Source organism: Ambystoma mexicanum, chromosome 2p (genome assembly GCF_040938575.1).
Source record: "Ambystoma mexicanum isolate Mex_15411 chromosome 2p, UKY_AmexF1_1, whole genome shotgun sequence".
Taxonomy (NCBI): domain Eukaryota; kingdom Metazoa; phylum Chordata; class Amphibia; order Caudata; family Ambystomatidae; genus Ambystoma; species Ambystoma mexicanum.
In genome coordinates this window covers 42,254,881-42,274,899 of record NC_090923.1, presented here as the reverse complement: position 1 = coordinate 42,274,899, position 20,019 = coordinate 42,254,881, and the positions used below count along the sequence as shown (strand labels likewise).

At 46.4% G+C, this 20,019-nt stretch overlaps 1 protein-coding gene across 5 annotated transcripts in view; it reads left to right on the top strand.

The window, feature by feature from the left end:
* The window catches only part of SHQ1 (SHQ1, H/ACA ribonucleoprotein assembly factor), a 671,809-nt gene that overhangs the window by 339,183 nt on the left and 312,607 nt on the right, over positions 1-20,019 (top strand). For all 5 annotated transcript variants that reach the window (XM_069643203.1, XM_069643202.1, XM_069643204.1 and 2 more), the window contains one exon: positions 18,261-18,415. In XM_069643203.1, the coding sequence (XP_069499304.1) occupies positions 18,261-18,415 (155 nt within the window). The remainder of the gene's footprint in view (positions 1-18,260; positions 18,416-20,019) is intronic.

Here is a 20,019-nt window from a genome sequence, read left to right as displayed (position 1 = left end):
GCGAATCTCATTAGAGGAAGAAGGCTAAGCGTTCAAGGGAGTGGTTCCCGCCACTCGTCCTTGTGGAAGCGCTAGAGGAGAAGGTACCGCCGGCCGCCTTCCTCGTCGTCTTCTTCAGGCAGCACCCCTGAGAGGGTGAGTTGCCTGTCCCAAAAAATCACTTCCAGATGAGTGGGAAGCTTTCTGCATGGAAATGCTTACGGTTTTTGCAAAGCAGGGCAAGGCCCCGTCTGTGCCTTCTGTTGAAGCCGGTAGAGAACGATCTCGGCTGGACACTTGCGCGCCTTTGAGCCCAGGTAAACAGCACAATCCTCATCGGGAGCCTTTGAGGGCCCATTTGGACAAGGTTTCTAAGGATCGTTCGAGACATGAAGCGATGTCACGGTCTTCGTCTCCATCAAAACCATCTAAACTCTCGATGCCCTTGAAGCCAGTGAAGCCTTCGACACCATCAGCGCCACGCCAGTCGATGGTGCCGGTCACCCGGGTCAGACGCTTGATGCCTTTGGCGCCGATGCCATTGGCGCCGTCGGTGATGGTTTTGACGGCGCAGCCCCTGGTGTCGGTGGAACCTCCAAAAAAGGTGGTATCTAAGTCGATGACTTTGAAGCCTCTGACTGCTATACCTGAGAAAAGGTGTACTCCTCTGCCTAAGAAAGCCTTTTGTAAGTCCCTCGCCTCCATTTTTGAAGAGGAACATTCTGATGTTGATGATACTCCTTTTGGTCTCCAGTTTGGGACCCCTAATGTGCCAGACTGCCTCATCTCGGAGGAAAGTTGGATGCAGGATCTTTGTGATACCTTGCATAATGCAAGTGGTATAGACACTTCTCCAGAGCTGGAGTTCGGCAAACCCGACCCACGGGAGCATGCTGACTCCTCTTACAGACGGCTAATGTAGAGAGTTGTGGAGTATTTAGGCTGGTCTAGACCTCCTGCTCAGTATGATCAGGATGATCTCACAGACATTTTGGATCAGGGTCCCCCTACGGATCCAATATTGCCTTTTCATGTTGCTCTGCAGAACAGGGTGGCCAGAAATTGGGAAACCCCGGAGACTAATCCGGTGGTGAACAAGTCTCTGACAAGGAAATACTGCCCCTCCAGTAGAGACCCCGGGTATGGAGGCAGGCTGTCTCAGCATCTAGAGGATTGGTGAGTTATTACTTCAGGTGCTTGGGCTCTGGAAACAATAGCCCACGGGTACTGCCGTCCTTTTCTACAGAAGCCTTACACCAATCCACTGGGAGTACACTCTTTGAGGACAAATTCAAGATGGTCACTCTTTCTCAGATCCTTCAGGTCCTCCAACTTCAGGATTGGTTGGTGTCATTGGAACTTCAGGATGCTTATTTTCATGTGCTGATCGATCTCCAGCACAGGAAATACGTAAGGTTCGCCATTGGTGGCTCGCACTATCAGTTTCGAGTCCTGCCATTCGGATGGACCTCCGCCCGAGGGTATTCACCAAACTGATGGTGGTTGTGGCAGTGCATCTCGTGAGAGGGGGGGGATCCACGTCTACCCATATCTGGACGATTGGTAGATCAGGGCGCGCTCTACCGAACAGGCCTTGGCTCATCTCAGCGTTACCTCCCTTTGCAGACTGGGCTTCTCCCCCAATTTCAAGAAGTCCCATATGACACCTTCCCAATGGCTCCAGTACATTGTGGCTGTTTTGGACACATCCTTGGGGAAGTGCTTGCCCACCAGGGTGAGGGCTCACGACATTCTCCAGATGGTAATCAAATTTCGAGGGAGAGAGAGAGAGAAAACAAAGTGGGAATACGTTCTGCGACTGGTGCAGGGAAAAGAATGTTAATCTTTTCAATGTTCAACTCCAGATGTTCCATCCTTTTTGCTTTCTTTAGCACACAAGGGTCTTCAGGTGGGAACCATTAAAGGTTACCTAGCAGCGCTTTCAATCTTTAAGCGCTCATCTGAAGAATGCTCTTATTTTAAGATTCCACTGGTTACTCAGTTTCTAACGGGGCTCACAAATGTGTTCCCACCATCACTGTTTCCGGTTTGGGACCTTACCTTGGTCTTAAAGTTTATGATGGGTGCTCCATTTGAACCATTGCACTCATGTCCGTTAAGGTTGTTGACCAAGACTTTCAGACTAAAGGTGGCTATTACATCTGCATGTAGAGTGAACAAATTGCAGGCCCTTTCTTCTAAGTCACCCTTTACTGTATTCCACAAGGACAAGGTTGTGTTAAGAGTCAGACCTTCCTTCCTACCTAAGTGTCATGATTCCTGCCCCTCATGTCCCCAGCCCTCCAAGATGTCGGGCTGGAGCCAGGCCACGATCACCTACATGGCCCTCAAGGGTCTCTCCATCCCTCCAAAGACCCACTTGGAGTCAGACTTGGCGCTTGTGGCACCAGACTCACTTACTCCCATAGGATAACATTGGGAATTGGACTTGTAGTGCATTGATGGGGACAAGATGGATGCCCCCACATATTTCGGTTCCCAGAACTGCATGTGCGGTCTAGTCCTGGGTGTGGTTCAGCCCAGAGACACCTGGGATACCCAGAGACTATTTAAGCCACACGCAGGCTGAGAAACATGCTTTGCGTTTTCTGCACCTGCAGCGTGACACTCACCGTGTTCGGATCGGTCCCCAGTAGGCCTGCATCTTTCTTCTGCGCTCAGCTCCTCCAAGAACAATAACACGGTTAGCAACAGCCTTACCTTGTGGTGCTTCTGCCCATCATTCATCGCTCCTTCTGTTCTGCGGGCATCTTCGGCGGCGTCATTCCCATCCCGGAACGCCGCTTCCTAAGGAAAAGGGAAAAGAACAGAAAAAAGGCATTAGTAAGCATTCTGCAAATCTTGGCTTAATTTTTTAAATACTGTACGAGCTTCAAACGCTTACCTGAATCCCAGCCTAGGGCTCCTTCCTTTTCAAAATGGCGCCCGTATTTTCACCTTAATTGTACCACACCTACTGTATGTCACCAACACGAGACACATCCATCCCTTTTGTTTCACACCCACAGGGATGAGAGCAGACCCAAATAGGAAAGGGTCACTGGATAACCCTACTCTGCAATTCTAAAACCAAGATGCACTACAGCAACCGCACATGAGGGTAAAGGGATGGCCTAGCACTCCAGACTAGATACTACCCAAGACTTGGGATCAGTTTTTCGGTATGTAAAGCCACAGCCGATATATCGGAGGTTCCATTCATATAATATGGCGCCATATACATAGTGACTCTTATTGAGAGGGGGATTCTCATTTTTGATTTGTTTGCATATTTTTACAGGGTCTTCAAATTACGACACCCTGATGCAGGCGGATGAACTTAAAAGTTGAATCACTGTCGAAACGTGAAGAGCTTGGTCGGGAACCAAGCCCCACGTAGGCAAAGAATTCTTTTACTAAAAAAGACCCAGATATGTGGCTACATTAAAGCCCAGGGACAATTTCTTGAACCCATATAAACTCCTGTCCCTTTTTCCAAACAGAGTAATCACCAGGGAAAGACACAGGGAGGATTTCTAATAACACCCATCACAGGGTGTCAGATAAGAGAACTGGATTTAAGTTTTCTTCTTTTAAAACTCACCTGTAATGTTAAACTTTGCAATTTGAAATATGTTTGTCATGTTGTATTTTATTATGAATCATGAAGACATTTGGTTTTTTTCTTTTTGATTTTGATATGTTTATTTTGGAATGTAATCCAAGTATTAATGTTGAGTTTAAACTGTCTTTGTATAAACACACTTTATTAATATGAATTAAAGAGAACATATTAGTAAAATTATGTTTGCCCTCTCCAACCAGCTCAATTATCATAAGACGTTCAAAAAGTATTGTATTTGATGATTGATTTAATTTAGAGATCACCCGGAAAGCAATTATCAAGTGATTACTCTGGAATAATTTTCAGATTAGACTGCTTTGATACTGGGTGGGAAACTTCTATATTTTCATATGTGGTTCAGCCCAGAGACACATGGGATACCCAGAGACTATTTAAGCCACACCCAGGCTGAGAAACATGCTTTGCGTTTTCTGCACCTGCAGCGTGACACTCGCCGTGTTCGGATCGGTCTCCAGTAGGCCTGCCTCTTTCTTCTGCGCTCAGCTCCTGCAAGAACAAGAACACCGTTGGGAACAGCCTTACCTTGCAGCGCTTCTGCCCATTATTCATTGCTCATTCTGTTCTGCGGGCATCTTCGGCGGGGTCATTCCCATCCCGGCATGCCGCTTCCTAAGCAAAAGGGAAAAGAACAGAAAAACGGCAATAATAAGCATTCTGCAAATCTTCGCTTATTTTTAAATACTGTACGAGCTTCAAACTCTTACCTGAATCCCAGCTGCTCTGGGGGAACTCTGCCTCCGGAACTTCTCATCCATCTGCAAGAGGGAAAAGACACTCCAGGTTAGTGTGGAAACATCTAGAGACGCCACATACCGCACTTACCCACTGCATTTGTTCTTCATAACGGCATCCACGCTGAAAACGTGCGCACCTAAAAGACACAGAAAAAGAACTCAGTTCAATGCAAATACGAAAGGGGTGCATCGCGCTCTCACTCACCTTCAGCGCTACTCATCTCAGCAGCACGCCGCCATCCCCGGATGCCGGCCATCATCTAAGGAAGGAAAGGAACGAAGTTAGAGAACTGTTCAAAAGACTCATTATACTTACCTGTCGGACTCTTGCCAATGAAGTAACTAGGCAGCAACGAGCCCGCATCAATCAACGCGCCCCTGCGCTGAAAGCAGGACGGAGAGCACACTATCCAAAAAAACAAGGTGAGCTGTGGATCAAAGGGAAGGGTTGGACCCCGGGGAAGAAGGGGTTCAAGCACACAGAGACAATAGGGAGTTAATCTCTACCAATCCTGTGTTTCAGGCCCAGTCTCCACTCGAATAGCCTCCAGGGAAGGGTTCGAGGTCATAAGAGGTCAGAACAGGCTGAGTGACGTCCCCGTGGATACCAGGTGATCGTTATACTAAGGTAATTTCAGACTTTCACTTAAGTCAGAAACTTGTGCTACCTGCCTTCTATCCTCCTCCACATCCTAGTAAGGATGAGGAAAGGCTTCAAAGGCGGACCCTAGGGCAGCATTAAGCTTATGTATTTCCAGCATGTCAAAGGTGAATGCGGACGACCAGCTGTCTGTGGGGTATGCAGGGCACATGATAGGCCAGGCTTTTTCTAAACAGATCTTACCTAGGTGGATCATCCTCACTATTTCGGAATGCTATAGATTGGCGGGCAAGCACCCTGATGAGGGCTTGCGCTCTCATTCCACAAGAGGCATGGCTACGTAGACAGCCCTACAAAGTGGTGTCCCTATCAAGAACATCTGTGAGGCTGCAACGTGGTCTTCGATACACACGTTTACTAAGCATTATTCCCTGGATACTTCCCATGCTCAGGATGAGGCATTTGGTAAGGCATTGCTTTACTCTGCCCTTTAATTTCTACGGTACAAAAATTCTTCACCCTCCTCCAGACAAGAATACTGCTTTGGGAGTCTGTCAAAGATGAGGAATACGTTAAAGGACACAATCCATTCAGAGAATAAGTTACTTACCCCTGGTAGCATTCTTTCGACTGGATGTTCCTCCAACCTATTACTCATCGCCCTCCCAACCTACCCCTCTGTAGAATTTCCCATGCTATTACAGCTTACATTCCAACAAGGCTGCGTATGGCCAGGCCCGTTTTGTGGCCACATCTGCTACACAAGGAGGGGGGAAAAAGCAGAACTGAGGCAAACGGCGCTGTGCGTGATACTTATGACGTTCCCCTTAACAGAGGCTTTAGAGGGACATCAACTCGACGCAAGACGCACTCTGCCGAAAAATTTCCGAAACAGCAGAGCTGTGTACACAACATGTCAAAAATGAGTAATACGTTGGAGGAACATCCAGTCGAAAGAACATTACAAGGGGTAAGTAACTTGTTCACTTGTAACTTTCTTAAAGTTACCAACATAAAGTTCTAAGGTGTAGCAAAACAAACGACTAAAGTTCCACTAGGAAAGCCCTTCCCTTAGATTTCCTCTAGTGGTCCAAATGTCAGTTTGTTAAAGTTCTTCCCTTGAGTTTCCTTTAAAGTAGACAATTCACTTGAAAGTACATAATTCTCTTGAATACACTTAGTTTTCGTGAATAGTTTGTCCAAGGGGGAATGCTTTTCCCTTGAACCACATACAACTCTCCTGTTACTGTTTTCATAACTTCACAGATGAGTATTGACCCCTGGACTTTCTCAGCAGTAGTTTCCCTTTCCACGGTGTACTCTCCTGCCAGGGTACTGCAACTTTATAACTTCACTTTAGAAAGGGGGATGGGTCCTTCCTTTTCCAATGTTCGACAATTTCAGATTGGGATTTCAATCTGCTGTTTCTCTTACTCTCTAACCCCTGGGTTACTCGCCTGCAAGGGTGCTACAACTTTCTTACTTGGGTGTGGGTCCCAGATTCACACATTGCCTGGTTCACTATCCTGCCAGGGCTTTTCCACCTTTTTATTCACTCTGTTGTATCCAGAAAACAATACTTTTCATATTTTGGGTCACAAACCCTTTCTTAACAATGTCCATTTTACGTCTCTTTTCTTGGCTCTTAATAATGTTTGTATCAGTTTCACTGCCCTTCCTTGGACTCGTAACAATGTTTGTATTGGTATCAACTGTTTCACTTCCTTCTCTTGGTTTCATGCACTTCGTATAGTATGCAGCATTAGCCCTGAAGTGCCCCGGTAACCTGTTCAATCTCCCTGGACTTAATGGTATTCTCTGGCTGCTTCAGTGTGTTCTTTGCTTTTCAACCACAGCTTCGCTTTCGACCCGTTTGCTAACTGTGAGTTCTGCAAGCTGCTTTGCTTCCCCCCTTCCCTCCATCGGCGTGCAGCAGCTCCAGTTGCCGTTGACGTAGACGCCGCAAACTTCTCCCGGTTTTGCTTTTCTGCATACCGTGTGTCTCCTTTGCATGGCATTCCACAGTCCGCCCCTACCCGCCCTTCCGAACAGTGTCAGAACAAGTTAGCTGCACTGTCTGCCAGTCTTGCTGCTTCTCTCTCCCTTGCTGTTCACTTGTGTCCATTTTAAATGTCAGAGTCGTATTTTGCATGCTCAAATGACTAGAACGCAGCGTTGATTAACTGTGCCTGGTCACCCACATCCCTCCACCCCTCTTCCTCATCTAGGTACTTGAAAAGGGGGGTGGAGCAAACTGTGGTGTTGGTTCTAAGAACGTGGGAATTCACCGTCCACACTACAATAAGCCATAATTGAGTGTTGCAAAGGTTACTAAGGCTGTGTAAGGAAGGCATGGCATCAACAGTAAGACAGACAGTTCAAGTGTGTTTACTGAACTTCAAAAAGGGTTTGATGAACTCCTATCTAAACCTAAATATACAGATGAGAGCAAGCTACAACCATCAAATAATAATAACACAGTCCTGGTGGTGTCTTGTCAAAATAAAAGGGCCTGTACTAAAAAACTTATTGTCAATCCTTACCTCTAAATACAAGTAGGGTGGGAAATAATGTTATGAAAAATAAATAAGTGTTCAAAATGATATGTCAGATTTTCAGGCCTTTGGCCTCCCTACCCCATGTTTTCAGCACGTGATAAGGCGGTTCACTCGAGCATAGCACAATCTCTGGCTTCTTTAGTGCGCGCTTATAGTTCATGCATCAGGACCTTTGGAGCATAAGTCTCCTTGCTTCTCAAAGTCTCTTCACTCAAAGTGCCCGATGCAACCAAACAAACGAGTTATTTTCCCTTCTAGGTTTTCACAAGTATTCATATCAGGTGAGTCACTATCTACCCTGGATCTCCCTCAGCCGGGCTCAGACCCTTTTAGCATAAAGTTCTGCACAGGCTTCCCTATACCAGACTCGAGCCTGTCTTTCACCTTTCACTTCATCGCACAATATTCGTAGGTTCTTCTTTTTCGGTTGACTCACAGTTCACCCCGGATTCCCCATCTGTGGGTCTCCGATCCCTTCAATACAATTGGTCTCCCTCCGCTGGGCTCGGACCAATGTCAGTTTTACATCAAGTATCGTAGACTTTAGAATGTGCACAGGGTTTGGCTTGACCCGTTGGCGGACCACTTTTTCATAATTCTCTTTATTTTAACGTTTGCACCCTTTTGGTTGGATACCTAACGTAGACTTTCGAATGAGCACCCAGTCTCCCCAACTCACCAGCTTTGCTGACTTCACTGGTGCCGCTTTGTTGTAGGAGCCTATGTACAGTTCCATGGCGGCAAATGCTTCTCTTTGCCTTGACTATTGACGCGGGAGAGACCCGGGTACTTTCGACACACAATGCAGGATTCTTTAGCTTTAATTCCAGGTCTTACGTTTCCTATTCTCAAAAGCTCATGAAAGATGCAGTCTTGGTGAAAAGGTCAAGGGTACTTCCCTCCTTGCAGTCTTCTTTGGTCTTGCCATCTGCCGCCTTGTATTACACTGCCATCTTGGAACTCCTGCTTCTTTGTTTGGTTTGCCTTGCTCAGAGTGTACTTTCGTGCTCCGCCTTTTATCCATGTGAGGCAGTGTGATGGAAGTCAGGTGTGTGTGTAATGATCAGTAATTGCCAGACCCTGCCTGACCATTGTAGTGGGACATGTCAGGTATATGGCTCGGGTGTTAGTCTGTTTTCTCTCACAGTGAGCTGTTCATGAGAAAGTGTTTGTGTCGGAAAACGGGGTCGGGGGGTGAGTCCTTACGTATCCTACTTGGTGGAATGTGGTAAAGGTGTTACAGGGAAGGGCTACCACGTCTCGCCATCCGGTGTCCCCCTTCTACTCCCTGAAAAGCACCCACCCAGGTGATCCTCGCGCACTGGTCCACCCCCAGGAACTGGATCCAAAAACGATGGCCGTGTCCTGGCCACCTTGATGACAGATCCCCGGGGACTAGCGGGTGAGACACCTTTGGGTTTCTCACATACCCTTCCCCGATGCGATGTAGCCACATCTGTTTCACAATGGAGCCGAGAAAGGAAATCCACGTTCTCTTGATCATTACCTTTTCAGTGCTCCACAGTGAAATAGTAGGGTTGCAGGTCTAAGAACCATCGCATGACTCGAGGGTTCGAATATTTCCGTTGGCTAATCCAAACTAGTGAAGAATGATCGGTGACGGGTGTGAACTTGCTTCCTAGGAGATAGTATATAAGACGGATAATGGCCCACTTGATTGCAAGGACCTCAAATTCCAGCACAGTCTCAATTTTTTTCATGTGGAAATAGTTTGCGACTAGTAAATAAGATGGGATGTTCCAATCCGTCGCACATTTGGGTCAAGACTGCTCCTAGCCCTGTAAAGGAGGCGTCTGTCTGTAACGCAAATTCTTTCGAGAAATCTACTGCCTTTAGGATTGGGTTCTGGCACAAGGTTTGTTTTAGGATGTTATAACACACATCGTCCTCGTCAATCCAATAAACTTTCTGGGGTTCAGCATTCTTTAATTTGTCTGTCAGTTTAGCTGCCCTGTCCGAGAAGTTAGTGATCAACCTATGGTAATAACCAATTAATCCTAAGAATGCTCTAAGGTCTCTCTTGGTTTTAGGCTGTCACGTTCAATGGACTAAGGACATACGTGCAGCCCCACATCGTGCTGCCATGGGAACACTATCCCGAAATGCTTCTCCTATTATCCCTGGGAGACAAGGCACCAGGCTATTTGGGGTATGGTGAACATTGGGCCCAACATTGTTCTAGACAACTCAACATGGAGGGCACTGGGCCACAGGCTCATTTTTGTTCTGTCTGAACATGCAGGCTAGTGTTTGGGTGTGGCTGGAGCAGCCCGGGCGTGGCTGGCTATATAAGCCATGCCCCGACTCAAAAACGTGCTTTGTGCTGTTCTGCCTTCCAGCAGCGTAACGCTCACCGTTGCTCGCAACCTGCCGCTCATCATCGCCAGCATCTGCAACAAGGAAAGAAAGCATCAGCATAGACACAACCCTCACAGCTACCCTATGCCCCAAGTAATTTATCTGAAGGTCTTCTGCTTACGCCCGCTGAAGAAATAAAGGAACCATTCCTGCCGTCGTCCTGTGCAGTTCGCTCGCTGCTCCCGCTTATACTCCGACACCTGGAAAAGAAAAGGACAAGTCAGCGCTCAAGAAGTAAGACAATAATATTGCGGTAGCAAGCGGCTGCACGCAGATACTTACCAATCAGCTGAGACAAGATCACCGCGCAGGACCCTCACACAGAAGTCTCTTCAGCGCTGGCGCCTCCCGGAATAGCGCTGATTCCTGCAACACAAGAAAGGACATTAGACATGTAATAAAGGTACTTTTAACAACGAACATACACATCCATACCCTGGTGTGAAATCGAACATCCAGGTGAAAGACTGAGTGCTTGGACAATAAATAGAACACGAAAAAGCAGAAAGGCAAGCCCGACTAAGAGGTCGCGCCGCAGCAGGCCTGGGCCAGACTCAACAGTCAAAACTACCATACGAACCAGTGAGAGTAACTACGTTCCAACGCAGGAGTACAGAGACCTCGCCCCAGCTGAAAGCGAGCAGGACGGAGAGCTTGCCTACAACAGTAATAAAGTAATAAGGTGAGCAACGAAACATATTGAGCCTGAAACCAAGGAACATAGAAAGGGGAGGGGTAGAAGGGAAAGGCTAATCACTCTTGGCAGCCCTAACTTATCGTGGCTTTAACATCACAGGAGCTGACCATTACCCCCTCTGGAAGACGAGAGATACCAGAACTGCCAGCTATCAGAAGCAGAATTCTGAGCAGCAGACGCCCGACCTCGGTGTTCGACGCCCCCGCGGAGACAAGGTGAGCATAACAGAATGCGAAGCCCCTTTCGAACCTCTGCCTGGGCGTCATGGAGACTTCGGACACCGATCAACTAGCCAAGTTATTAGGGGAATAACGAACCGAGGTCCACGCCGCCCGGCAGGAAACCAATGCCCTAAGGGAAAGAGTTATACGTGAGCAAAGACCGCACTGATGAACAGGCTGGATAACTGTTGCATACACAAGCCGGTCAGGACCCACTTCCTGGAAACGCCCAGTCGACCACTACCTCACAGACCACCCCGGTAAAGGTAGTCCAGTTCTGCTGCCTTCGCCGAGCGGTTTCTGGGGGATCCTAATAAATACGCCATTTTTATGAACCAGTGCCATTTGCACTTCCTTTGCAGACCCATAGCCCTCCTGAATGACGAGTCTACGGTTGCATTTGTGCTGTCATATCTAGGCGGCAGTGCCGCGGACTGGTCGATACCTATAGTTAACCGGGATGATCCCTTGCTGCGGGATTACAGAGGAATTCAAAAGGAACGTGAGAAGCTGTTGGTTCGGCATACCCGGGGTCAGGCCTTGGACAACGAACTACTGTCGCTTCGGCAGGGCAGTCAAGACCTGCTGACATACATTGCCACTTTCTACCGGCTAGTGGCCAAGACTGGCTGGCCGGAAGAGAAGAGGACCACACTATTCTATCGAGGCCTACGTGGAGAGCTAAAAGACGTCTTGGCTCAGGCAGTGAACCCACCGGACGGGTGCGCAGAGTTCAAGCTGGCAGTCCAGCTAGACCACACATTGCAAGACCGGAAAACTGATTGAGCCTGTTCGGAGGGGCGTACGGTTTATGCCATCTCTACCACCTGAAATCCATCCTGAACCTATGCAAATTGGGGGAGTGAGGGGCCCGCTTACAAAGACAGAGAGAGAGAAAAGAAGACAGCAGCAGTTGTCCCTATACTGCGGCAAATCCGGCCATTTCCTCCGAGAATGTCCTGTAAAACCCACCCACCCCCCGGAAAACAGTAGGGACCCTACTGTTCTCTTCCCCAGGAGTTTAACACCATTTAACAGTTCCTCAAAGCAAGGATCTCGTGTTCCTTTCCCCAAGATTTTAACACAGTTCATTCCCAGTGGGCCACTCAGTTTGGTGCAGTTGTTGGACCACACGGCCCACCCATTACAGGTCACGCAACTGATAACCCTGTGCACTTTGTTGTACCTCTGGATTCTTTAGGCTTTGGCCATCACAGGTCTCTTCCTCTATCAACCTGTAGTCCTGTGGATGCTTGTATCTTGAATCCACATGAAATTGCTTTTTTTTATTTGAATTGTGCATTTGGTTAAAATAAAAGAAATAAACCTTAAGCAAAGTATTAAAATTAATAACAACATAACAATTATCAGTCAGTTATCACTAATTAATACATTTCTCATTAATCAATCCAGCAATTATCAATATAAAATATACATGTCTAAATAAAATGTCTTCCAATTAAGTTTAAAATCCCTTTCCTGATATAACAATTAAGAACCTAGGAGTTTCACAGCCTCCTTCCATACATAAAAAACCTGCTCCAATGATTACCAACGAGGAGGCGCACCATACAAGTTACTCCAGAATTGATCTTTTTGCACATTTCTAAGCTCAGTGACAAGCAGGGCATACACCTTACAATATTGAAAGGACACTGTCAATATGTGCCAATTTGTTTCTGCTTACGGATGGCACAATCTGCACTTTTGATCCTCATAAGGTACACCTTTGTAGCTTCCCGTATATTCATAGGTAGGCAAGGTATTTAGACGGAGAAAGGTAATGAATTCCCTAAATCTTCCATGACCTGGCTAAAGCAGATATGAACAAGAGCCATCTATAGGGAAACCCTGTTGTGTATACTCCAGATACCGTCTTTTGTTGTTCAGCTTTTGGATAGTATCTATTCTATCCCATACCCAGGTCGGTCGTCGTCTTACGTTGTTCCATGTAATTCATCAGTTATCTCCTCCTGGACCAGTTATACATCTCTTGATTTAATACCCTTTATTTAATATACAATCTAATCACCATAATGTGAGTTGGTTGGGCCCCCAAGTATACGTAATGATCAACCAATTTGTACTTAGTGTCATGGAGTTTCCATATAGAATGTCCTTGATTTTTGGTTCTATTCTCAAACACAATAATGTTTGTTTTCAAATAATTGATAAGAATTGATAAGCTAGTTGTTTTCCTTTTGCATACATGGCCAATTCATCAATAGAATGCTGTAGGCCAATAGATGTTTGGTCCAAAAGGATTGTATTATCAGTGTACATTAGCCAGGGGGTACGATCTCTTCCAATACGAGGATGGAAATGCTCACTTCGGCCAAGCAAGAATTGCAGTAGGATGTATATATATTGTATAGTAAAGGTGCAAGAACACATCCTTATTTTGATCCATCATTGGCACTAATTTGTCGAGTTTATTCACCATCTTGGTATAGGCATAGAGATACCATTGTGTCACTATATAACCCCTTGATAAAGTACAGTAGTATGGCGTCAAGGTCCCATTTCTCTAGTTTACTCAAAGGTTTGGCACGTGGTATTGTGTCGAAAGTATTTGCTTGCAGTGCTTTCTCTCTGCCAATACATATTGCAATACGCAGTTGTTATGCATTGTACCAAGAGCCTTCCGGAAACCTGTTTGTTTTCTGTGGCGATGGCCTGTAACTACCACCCATTTACTACGTTTTTTTAGAAGTAATGTTGCTAAAATCTTGGCGCTACTATCAAGCATCGCAAGAAGTCTATAATTAGACGGTTTATTTTCTCCACATTTCTCATAAACGGGAATCAAAATAGATTTAGTACACCTTCTTCTTGGCAGTCTCTTGGTTTGGCCACAACGCATCTCATAAAGTTCACTCTGTGAGGGTTTTATTATTCTCACCCTCTTGTTTTCACTTCATTCAGAAATACTTTATTTTATTTATTTCATTAGGATTTATATAGCGCTTAAATCCAAAGTGCTTTACATGAGGACAAAAGAATACATAAAAAGCATAAGCAACAAAGAAACATGCATCAGAAAATAGAACTTCGAACTATTTACATGAACAGTAAGTTATCACATGACTGGAACGGGACCGAGGTGGGGGAGGTAGTGAAAATGTAGGAATCGGTGTAAAATGGATTCATCATTGGCTTTGCTTTCACTTCATTCAGAAATGTTCCTAATTGTTCATCACTTGCTTTCTGTATTAAAAATATACTGAATACATCCTTTATTTAGTTCTGTATTCAATAATGCTTTTTGCATCCTTCAAAAGTACTTCATTGACTTTGTAAACACATTCTTCGTAACTACCAACTAATTTGGTATTCAGTAAGGCTCTTTGCATCTTTTAAAAGTACTTAATTTGCTTCATAACTTGCTTGTTACTCCCAGTCATCTCATTTGACCTCACATAGTTTGGGTAATAAGAGTCAGTTTGTTCAGTATTCAAATAACTCTGTTTCCCAGCCCTAGAGTATCCCCGGTATGAGTGTTTCCCTTTTCTGCACTCCCTGGGAAAGCGTTGGCTCCTCCTCTGGGCTTCTCGCTTCAGTTCTCCACATATACCCTGAAGCTCTGCTTTTCGACTGCTCAGCATGCATCCCAACTGTTTGAACACCACCCCATCCGTGCCCCCTTGTGACTGTCTTTTTTTAATATAATGGTTTTGTAGCTTGGTGTTCCGTCTAACTGTGGAATTCCCAGCCAGCCCCCACTCTTCCACAGCGGGTGCTGCTGGAAACCACTCTTACTTTCGTAGCGGCCGTCAGCACCTTGGAGCCTTTGGAGCCCCACAGCCTCTGCCGTGGGCACCATGAAGGAGGGATGGCAGCAGTCTAGGCTCTCTCACAGCCAGACGGAGCTTGGCGTCTCCTCAGTGCTCCTGCTTAACCCAGCTTTCCTCCAGCTGGTTCCTCTCCAGCCCCCTCCTGGTCCAAACGTTGCGTCCTTGGCCAGCTCCTTCTCCCTATGCCATCTCAGCTTCCCATTTCTATACACTTGTGGCCTGTTAACAGGCTGCAGGTCTAAGTCCTCTTCATTATTTGCCTGACCCTGGTGAAACTTATTAGTGAGACATGCCTGTTTGTTGTAATTGAACTCCTCCACAGCCCTCCTCCTCATCCCAGTACTAAAGGGGTGTGAAGGTAGAGAAGTGTGCATAACTCCTAGTTGTTTTCTCCTCTTCCCAGTCGTAAGAAAAAAGGATTGTGGGGCATTTTGGTCAGAATAAAGAGTGAGGGACTGACAGTAGCTTTAAAGGAAGGGGGTACATTATTTATTTATTTATTAAATTTATATAGCGCGCAGGCAGCCCAGGGGCATTGTGGCACTGTTACTTGCAGGAAGACGTAGTTACAATGTGAGCAGGTTGTGCCTTGGGTTACAGTAAGGCAGTGACCTGTGATCAGATATATCACATAATACATCATACAATACAATTATGAGGGCTAGGCCATGTAATTGTTAGATGAACAGGGTCGTTTTCAGGGTTTTCCGAAAGGCGGTCAGTGAGGGTTCAGAGCGCAGGGAGCTAGGGAGGGTGTTCCAGTGTACGGCAGCGAGGTAAGGGAAACTGGAGCCCCCTGCTCTGGTCTTTTTTACCCTGGGTACTGAGAGCATGCTGGCATAGGGTGATCTAGTGGGTCTTGTGGAGGAGACCAGGTGGATCCTCTGCGAAAGGTACATTGGGGCGGCAAGATGGACACATTTGTGGGTGATGCTTAGAGCCTTGAATAGGATCCTCTCCTTTATGGGGAGCCAGTGGGAAGCTTTTCTGGCAGCGGTGATGTGCTCTCTCTTGGCAATGCCTTGTGCAGCGCGTAGGGCACTGTTCTGTATTACTTGGAGCTTCTCAAGATTTTTGTTGGAGGTCCCAAGGAAAAGAATATTGCAGTAATCAAGTCGCGAGCCGGTTATGGCCCTGGCTATGTTAGTGCAGGTGTCTTTTGACAGATAAGGTCTGATTGCGTTAAGGAGTTTTGCATGGTAAGCGGCAGAGGAGGCAATGGCGTTTACTTGTCTGGTCATGGATAGATTGGAGTCTAAGTAGACGCCTAGTGTTTTTACCGTGTCAAGTACTGGGATCGTGATTGAGTCAATGGTGAAATGGCTGAACTGAGCATCAAGTTTCTTGATGGTGTCAGGGGAGCCTACGAGTAGGAGCTCAGTTTTGTCGGAGTTAAGGCAGAGGCCATTGATAGCCATCCACATTTGAATTGTGTTGTAGATGTTGTTGAGGGTAGCAGAGTCCGTGTCATAGTTGCCTGTCAGAGTGAGAAGGATCTGTGTGTCGTCGGCGTAGTTGGTGTAAGAGATGCCCATGGCGTCAAGGATGAGGAAGAGGGGGCGGGTGAAGATGTTGTAGAGGGTGGGGGAGAGGCAGGAGCCTTGGGGGGCACCCCACATAGCATGATAGAGGGTGATGCAGTGGCTAGGTCGGAGAAGACCTGCATGGTCCTGCCTTGGAGGAAGGAGGCGATCCATGTAATGGCTTCTTGAGAGAAGTTGGCTGTGGAGGAGAGGTGGTCGCAGAGGATGTCGTGGTCTACAAGATCAAAGGCTGCCGACAGATCCAGGAGAAGGAGCAAGGCAGGTTTGCCTTGGTCCCTTGCGTCGTCCATTTGGTTTTTTAGGTCGAGTAGGGCGGTCTCTGTCCCATGCCTAGGGCGAAAGCCGGATTGTCTCAGTCCAAGGAGGTTCTGTTCTTCGAGGAAGTGCTGGACCTGCAGGTAGGCTGCTTTGTCTAGAATCTAGACATTGGATTCACTGGCTAGGGAAAGGGGGATATACCATGTCTCACCAACGCGCACCCTCTCACCACTTCCCAAGTTTCCTCCACCCAGGTGATCCTCTCTTGCATATCCACTCTCAGGGTCGGGATCCAAGAACGATGGCCTTTCCCTGGACACCTGAGAGGAGTATTCAGGGGAGTAGAAGTGAGGATGCCCTCAGATTCCTCACATTCCTCAATGCGTGACTTCTTTGGACAGCACTGACGTCGCCTGGTTTTAGTTTTTGAATAGTTTGTCTCTGCATTTTGTCAGATTTGTTTGGGCATAAACACGTTACCATTTTCTGTGAATACTGAAATGTCTACCCATCATCAGTAACGCCTTCTCATACGTTAACTGGGACAATTCTGGTAAGGGTTGATGCATTTATTTATACCTGCACTATGGATTCTTGAATGACCTACACAGCGCTCTTTTTAATCCAATGTTAGTGATGGTTTGTTAGTCTTGTTTACATACATAATTCAGATTCCCCAATAATTACTTTGGACTGTGCTGTTGATTACGCACACCGGCTGCACGGGTGCTTCAAACGTATCCTGGTAAGAAAAGTATACCAATTCAGTTTATCTATTTGTTAGCCAGTTGACAATTGTCTTAGCACTAACTATACCGGGACACTACTTAATGTTTTATTTACACTGGAACAAGTGTTTTACGCCAGGCGGTTTTCCACGGTCACCCCCAATTTTTAATAACTAGCGTGGATTTTCATCATTATGAGTATTTAATTGTATGTTCCACTGTTCTTCTCTCCCTCTTTATCCATTGTTGCCTTACCTTGTAAATCCTTGATCAGATTATTCAGCATGTTTCTCTGAGTGGATTGTGGTTATTATAACAACCTATTCTGCATAGTTGATATCAGAGGGATTGCTGTCCTCTTTCTTGGACTCTCATTTCGGGTGATTTGTAATTTTGACATTGATGTTTGATTCTACGTTTCTAATAGCCTTGAAAAAGACCTGCATTCAGGTCGAAAAATGTGTCGGCTGTTCTTATGACTTCTAATTACGATCCAGTTTGGATGATGTATTAAATCATATTCACATATGAGTGCTCCATGCGCGTTGTCATCTTGGGTAATTAGTTACTTCATAGACTTCAGCATAGACTGATTGCAAATGGATTTACTTGACAACACCCATCATATCATGGCAGCACTGTACCTCACCTTCACCAGGTCCGAGCATATGGTGGCAGCACTGTCCCTGAGCTGTAATTGGGCTTGTGAGACTGAGCATGTTAAGAAATAATGGCAGAACTATTGATTTTGCCATTTATATAATATAATCCTTAGTCTTTCGTGTTTCTAAAATGGCAACTTTGGTGAGAAATGACTGGTGATTCCTTGCAAACAATGTGGTTAAAATGAGTAACAATTGATTACAGGATGAAATATTTCAAATTGTAAGCTATTAACCAGGCATAACATTTACTTGTCCCCTGTCAGCATTGCCAGATCTCCACGTGCCCACAGGATGCCATTTTTCCTATCCCAAGAATTAGTTGTCACTCGCCAGTGGCTTGTAGCGACTCCAGATTTTGAGGAAGATCTAGGAGTATTCTTTATAGGGTGTCTTAGAAGAGGACATTTGCTGCTTTGAAATCTTGAGCACTGATTTCTTTTTCATTTTTTATTCTAGTTGTGTTTTCTGATGAAGAGAAACAACAGCTGAGAAACTTCAAGAACAAATCTTTTTTGTTGGATAAAAAGTCTCGCTGTCAGGCGTTCCTCTCATTGATCGACATCCTTCTGGCGTATTGCTATGATGTCCGCATCGCCGAAGGAGAGAAGAACGTAAGTGGATAATGCCCTGTGGGGCACTCACAAAACACATTCCATAGAAGATGCAATTTCATCCTTAGTTTATGAGGGGTGCAATATAAGCCCATGGGCTCTGGGGTGCTTCTATAGCACAAACCAATAGCCTCTGCTTGGTACAAGGTGACGGAAAGTGTCGTGGTATAAGAATCTGGGTTCCTCATACGGTAAATCTATTTTTCCCTTGTAGTTTATGGAGAGCATTCCCTCTGTTTGAATAACTACCCCAAGTGTTCATCTATTTGCTCTCTCAGGCAAGGAAGAGAAATTGGGCATTAGAGAAAGGCCTAAGGGACCTAGCAGTCTGATCTCACAAAACAAGGTACTCTGCCCAGGTTGTATTCTAAATAGAAAGGTGTCGGGATGTGTGGAATTATAAAGTGTCTGTGTCCTTTCACCATGGGGGATATTGTTCTCTCCCAGGTTCGCTAGCCTTGACATAACTTTGGGATGTCGTCTTCACAGTAATGGTGGGCCAGGTTTGCTATTTGCAAGCCAGCCAGGAGGGTAGTTCCTATCCCACCTCTTCCTGATCCTGGATTTTAGTGCCCCAGCCCTTGGCTACAAGTTAGATTTCCCTTCCCACTACTAAGGGATGTGGTTCCCTTTTCTCTCCTCTCCGCTATCAAAGGATTTTCTAACCTTCTCGCAATAGGGAATGTGGTTCTCTTTGCCCTCTCACTAAGAGATATGGTCCCCTGCACACTGGCAAACAGGGAAGCCCTCTTAAGGAATGCGAAGGCTCTAACTCCTTGGCATTCCTATCCCCGTGTCAGTTCTCCCTGTAGTCAAAGGTCTCGCAGGACCCACCTTTCATCCTATCTCAGGCTCTCCAACACAATCAGGCCTCAATAAGTCTGTGCCGGTCCAGTAACAATGGTGTTGATAAGCCTACCAGCACCTTTTGTTACTGGACCAGCACAATACGACTCTGCGAGCGGGTGCCGTCCCGCCCGCCAGGGTCTGACCTGGTGGGCAGAACGGCACCCTCCCGCCCGCCAGGGTGTGACCTGGTGGGCAGAACGGCACCCTCCCGCAGAGTTACACAGAATCACCAGTACCATTGCAATTGGTGCTGGTGCTTCCGTGGTCCCCATTCCCATGGAGTCCTCTGGGACTCCATGGGAATGGGGACTTAGAAAATTACTGGTCCCTGACTTCCATGCCACCGGGGTTGTAATACCCCGGTGTTACCGGAAAGTCAGGCACCAGTAATTCTTTTCGTGTCTGGCGGCAAGCCGCCGGTATCACCGGCAGGCTTACCGCCAGTCTCGAAATGAGGCCCAATGACTGCTACCCGGACCACTGCCTCTTGCTTCTCCTTTAGGTTTTTCTTCTGCCGCTCATTCATGTCTGCCTCTGTGACCCTCCCCTTCTCTCACTAGTTTGAGTTTGTATTTAATGCCCCTATCGATTAGCTGCTCTCCTCCCATCACATCTGAATGGCAGACACTTAGTTTCATTATCTGAGATTAGCAAATTGGTTAATGGCTGTAACTGGTTGTATTGCACCGCCCGCAGCTCTCATCTGCTAACGGTCTGATAGCCATCTTAATGTCAGTCAGAATGTCCATCTTCCA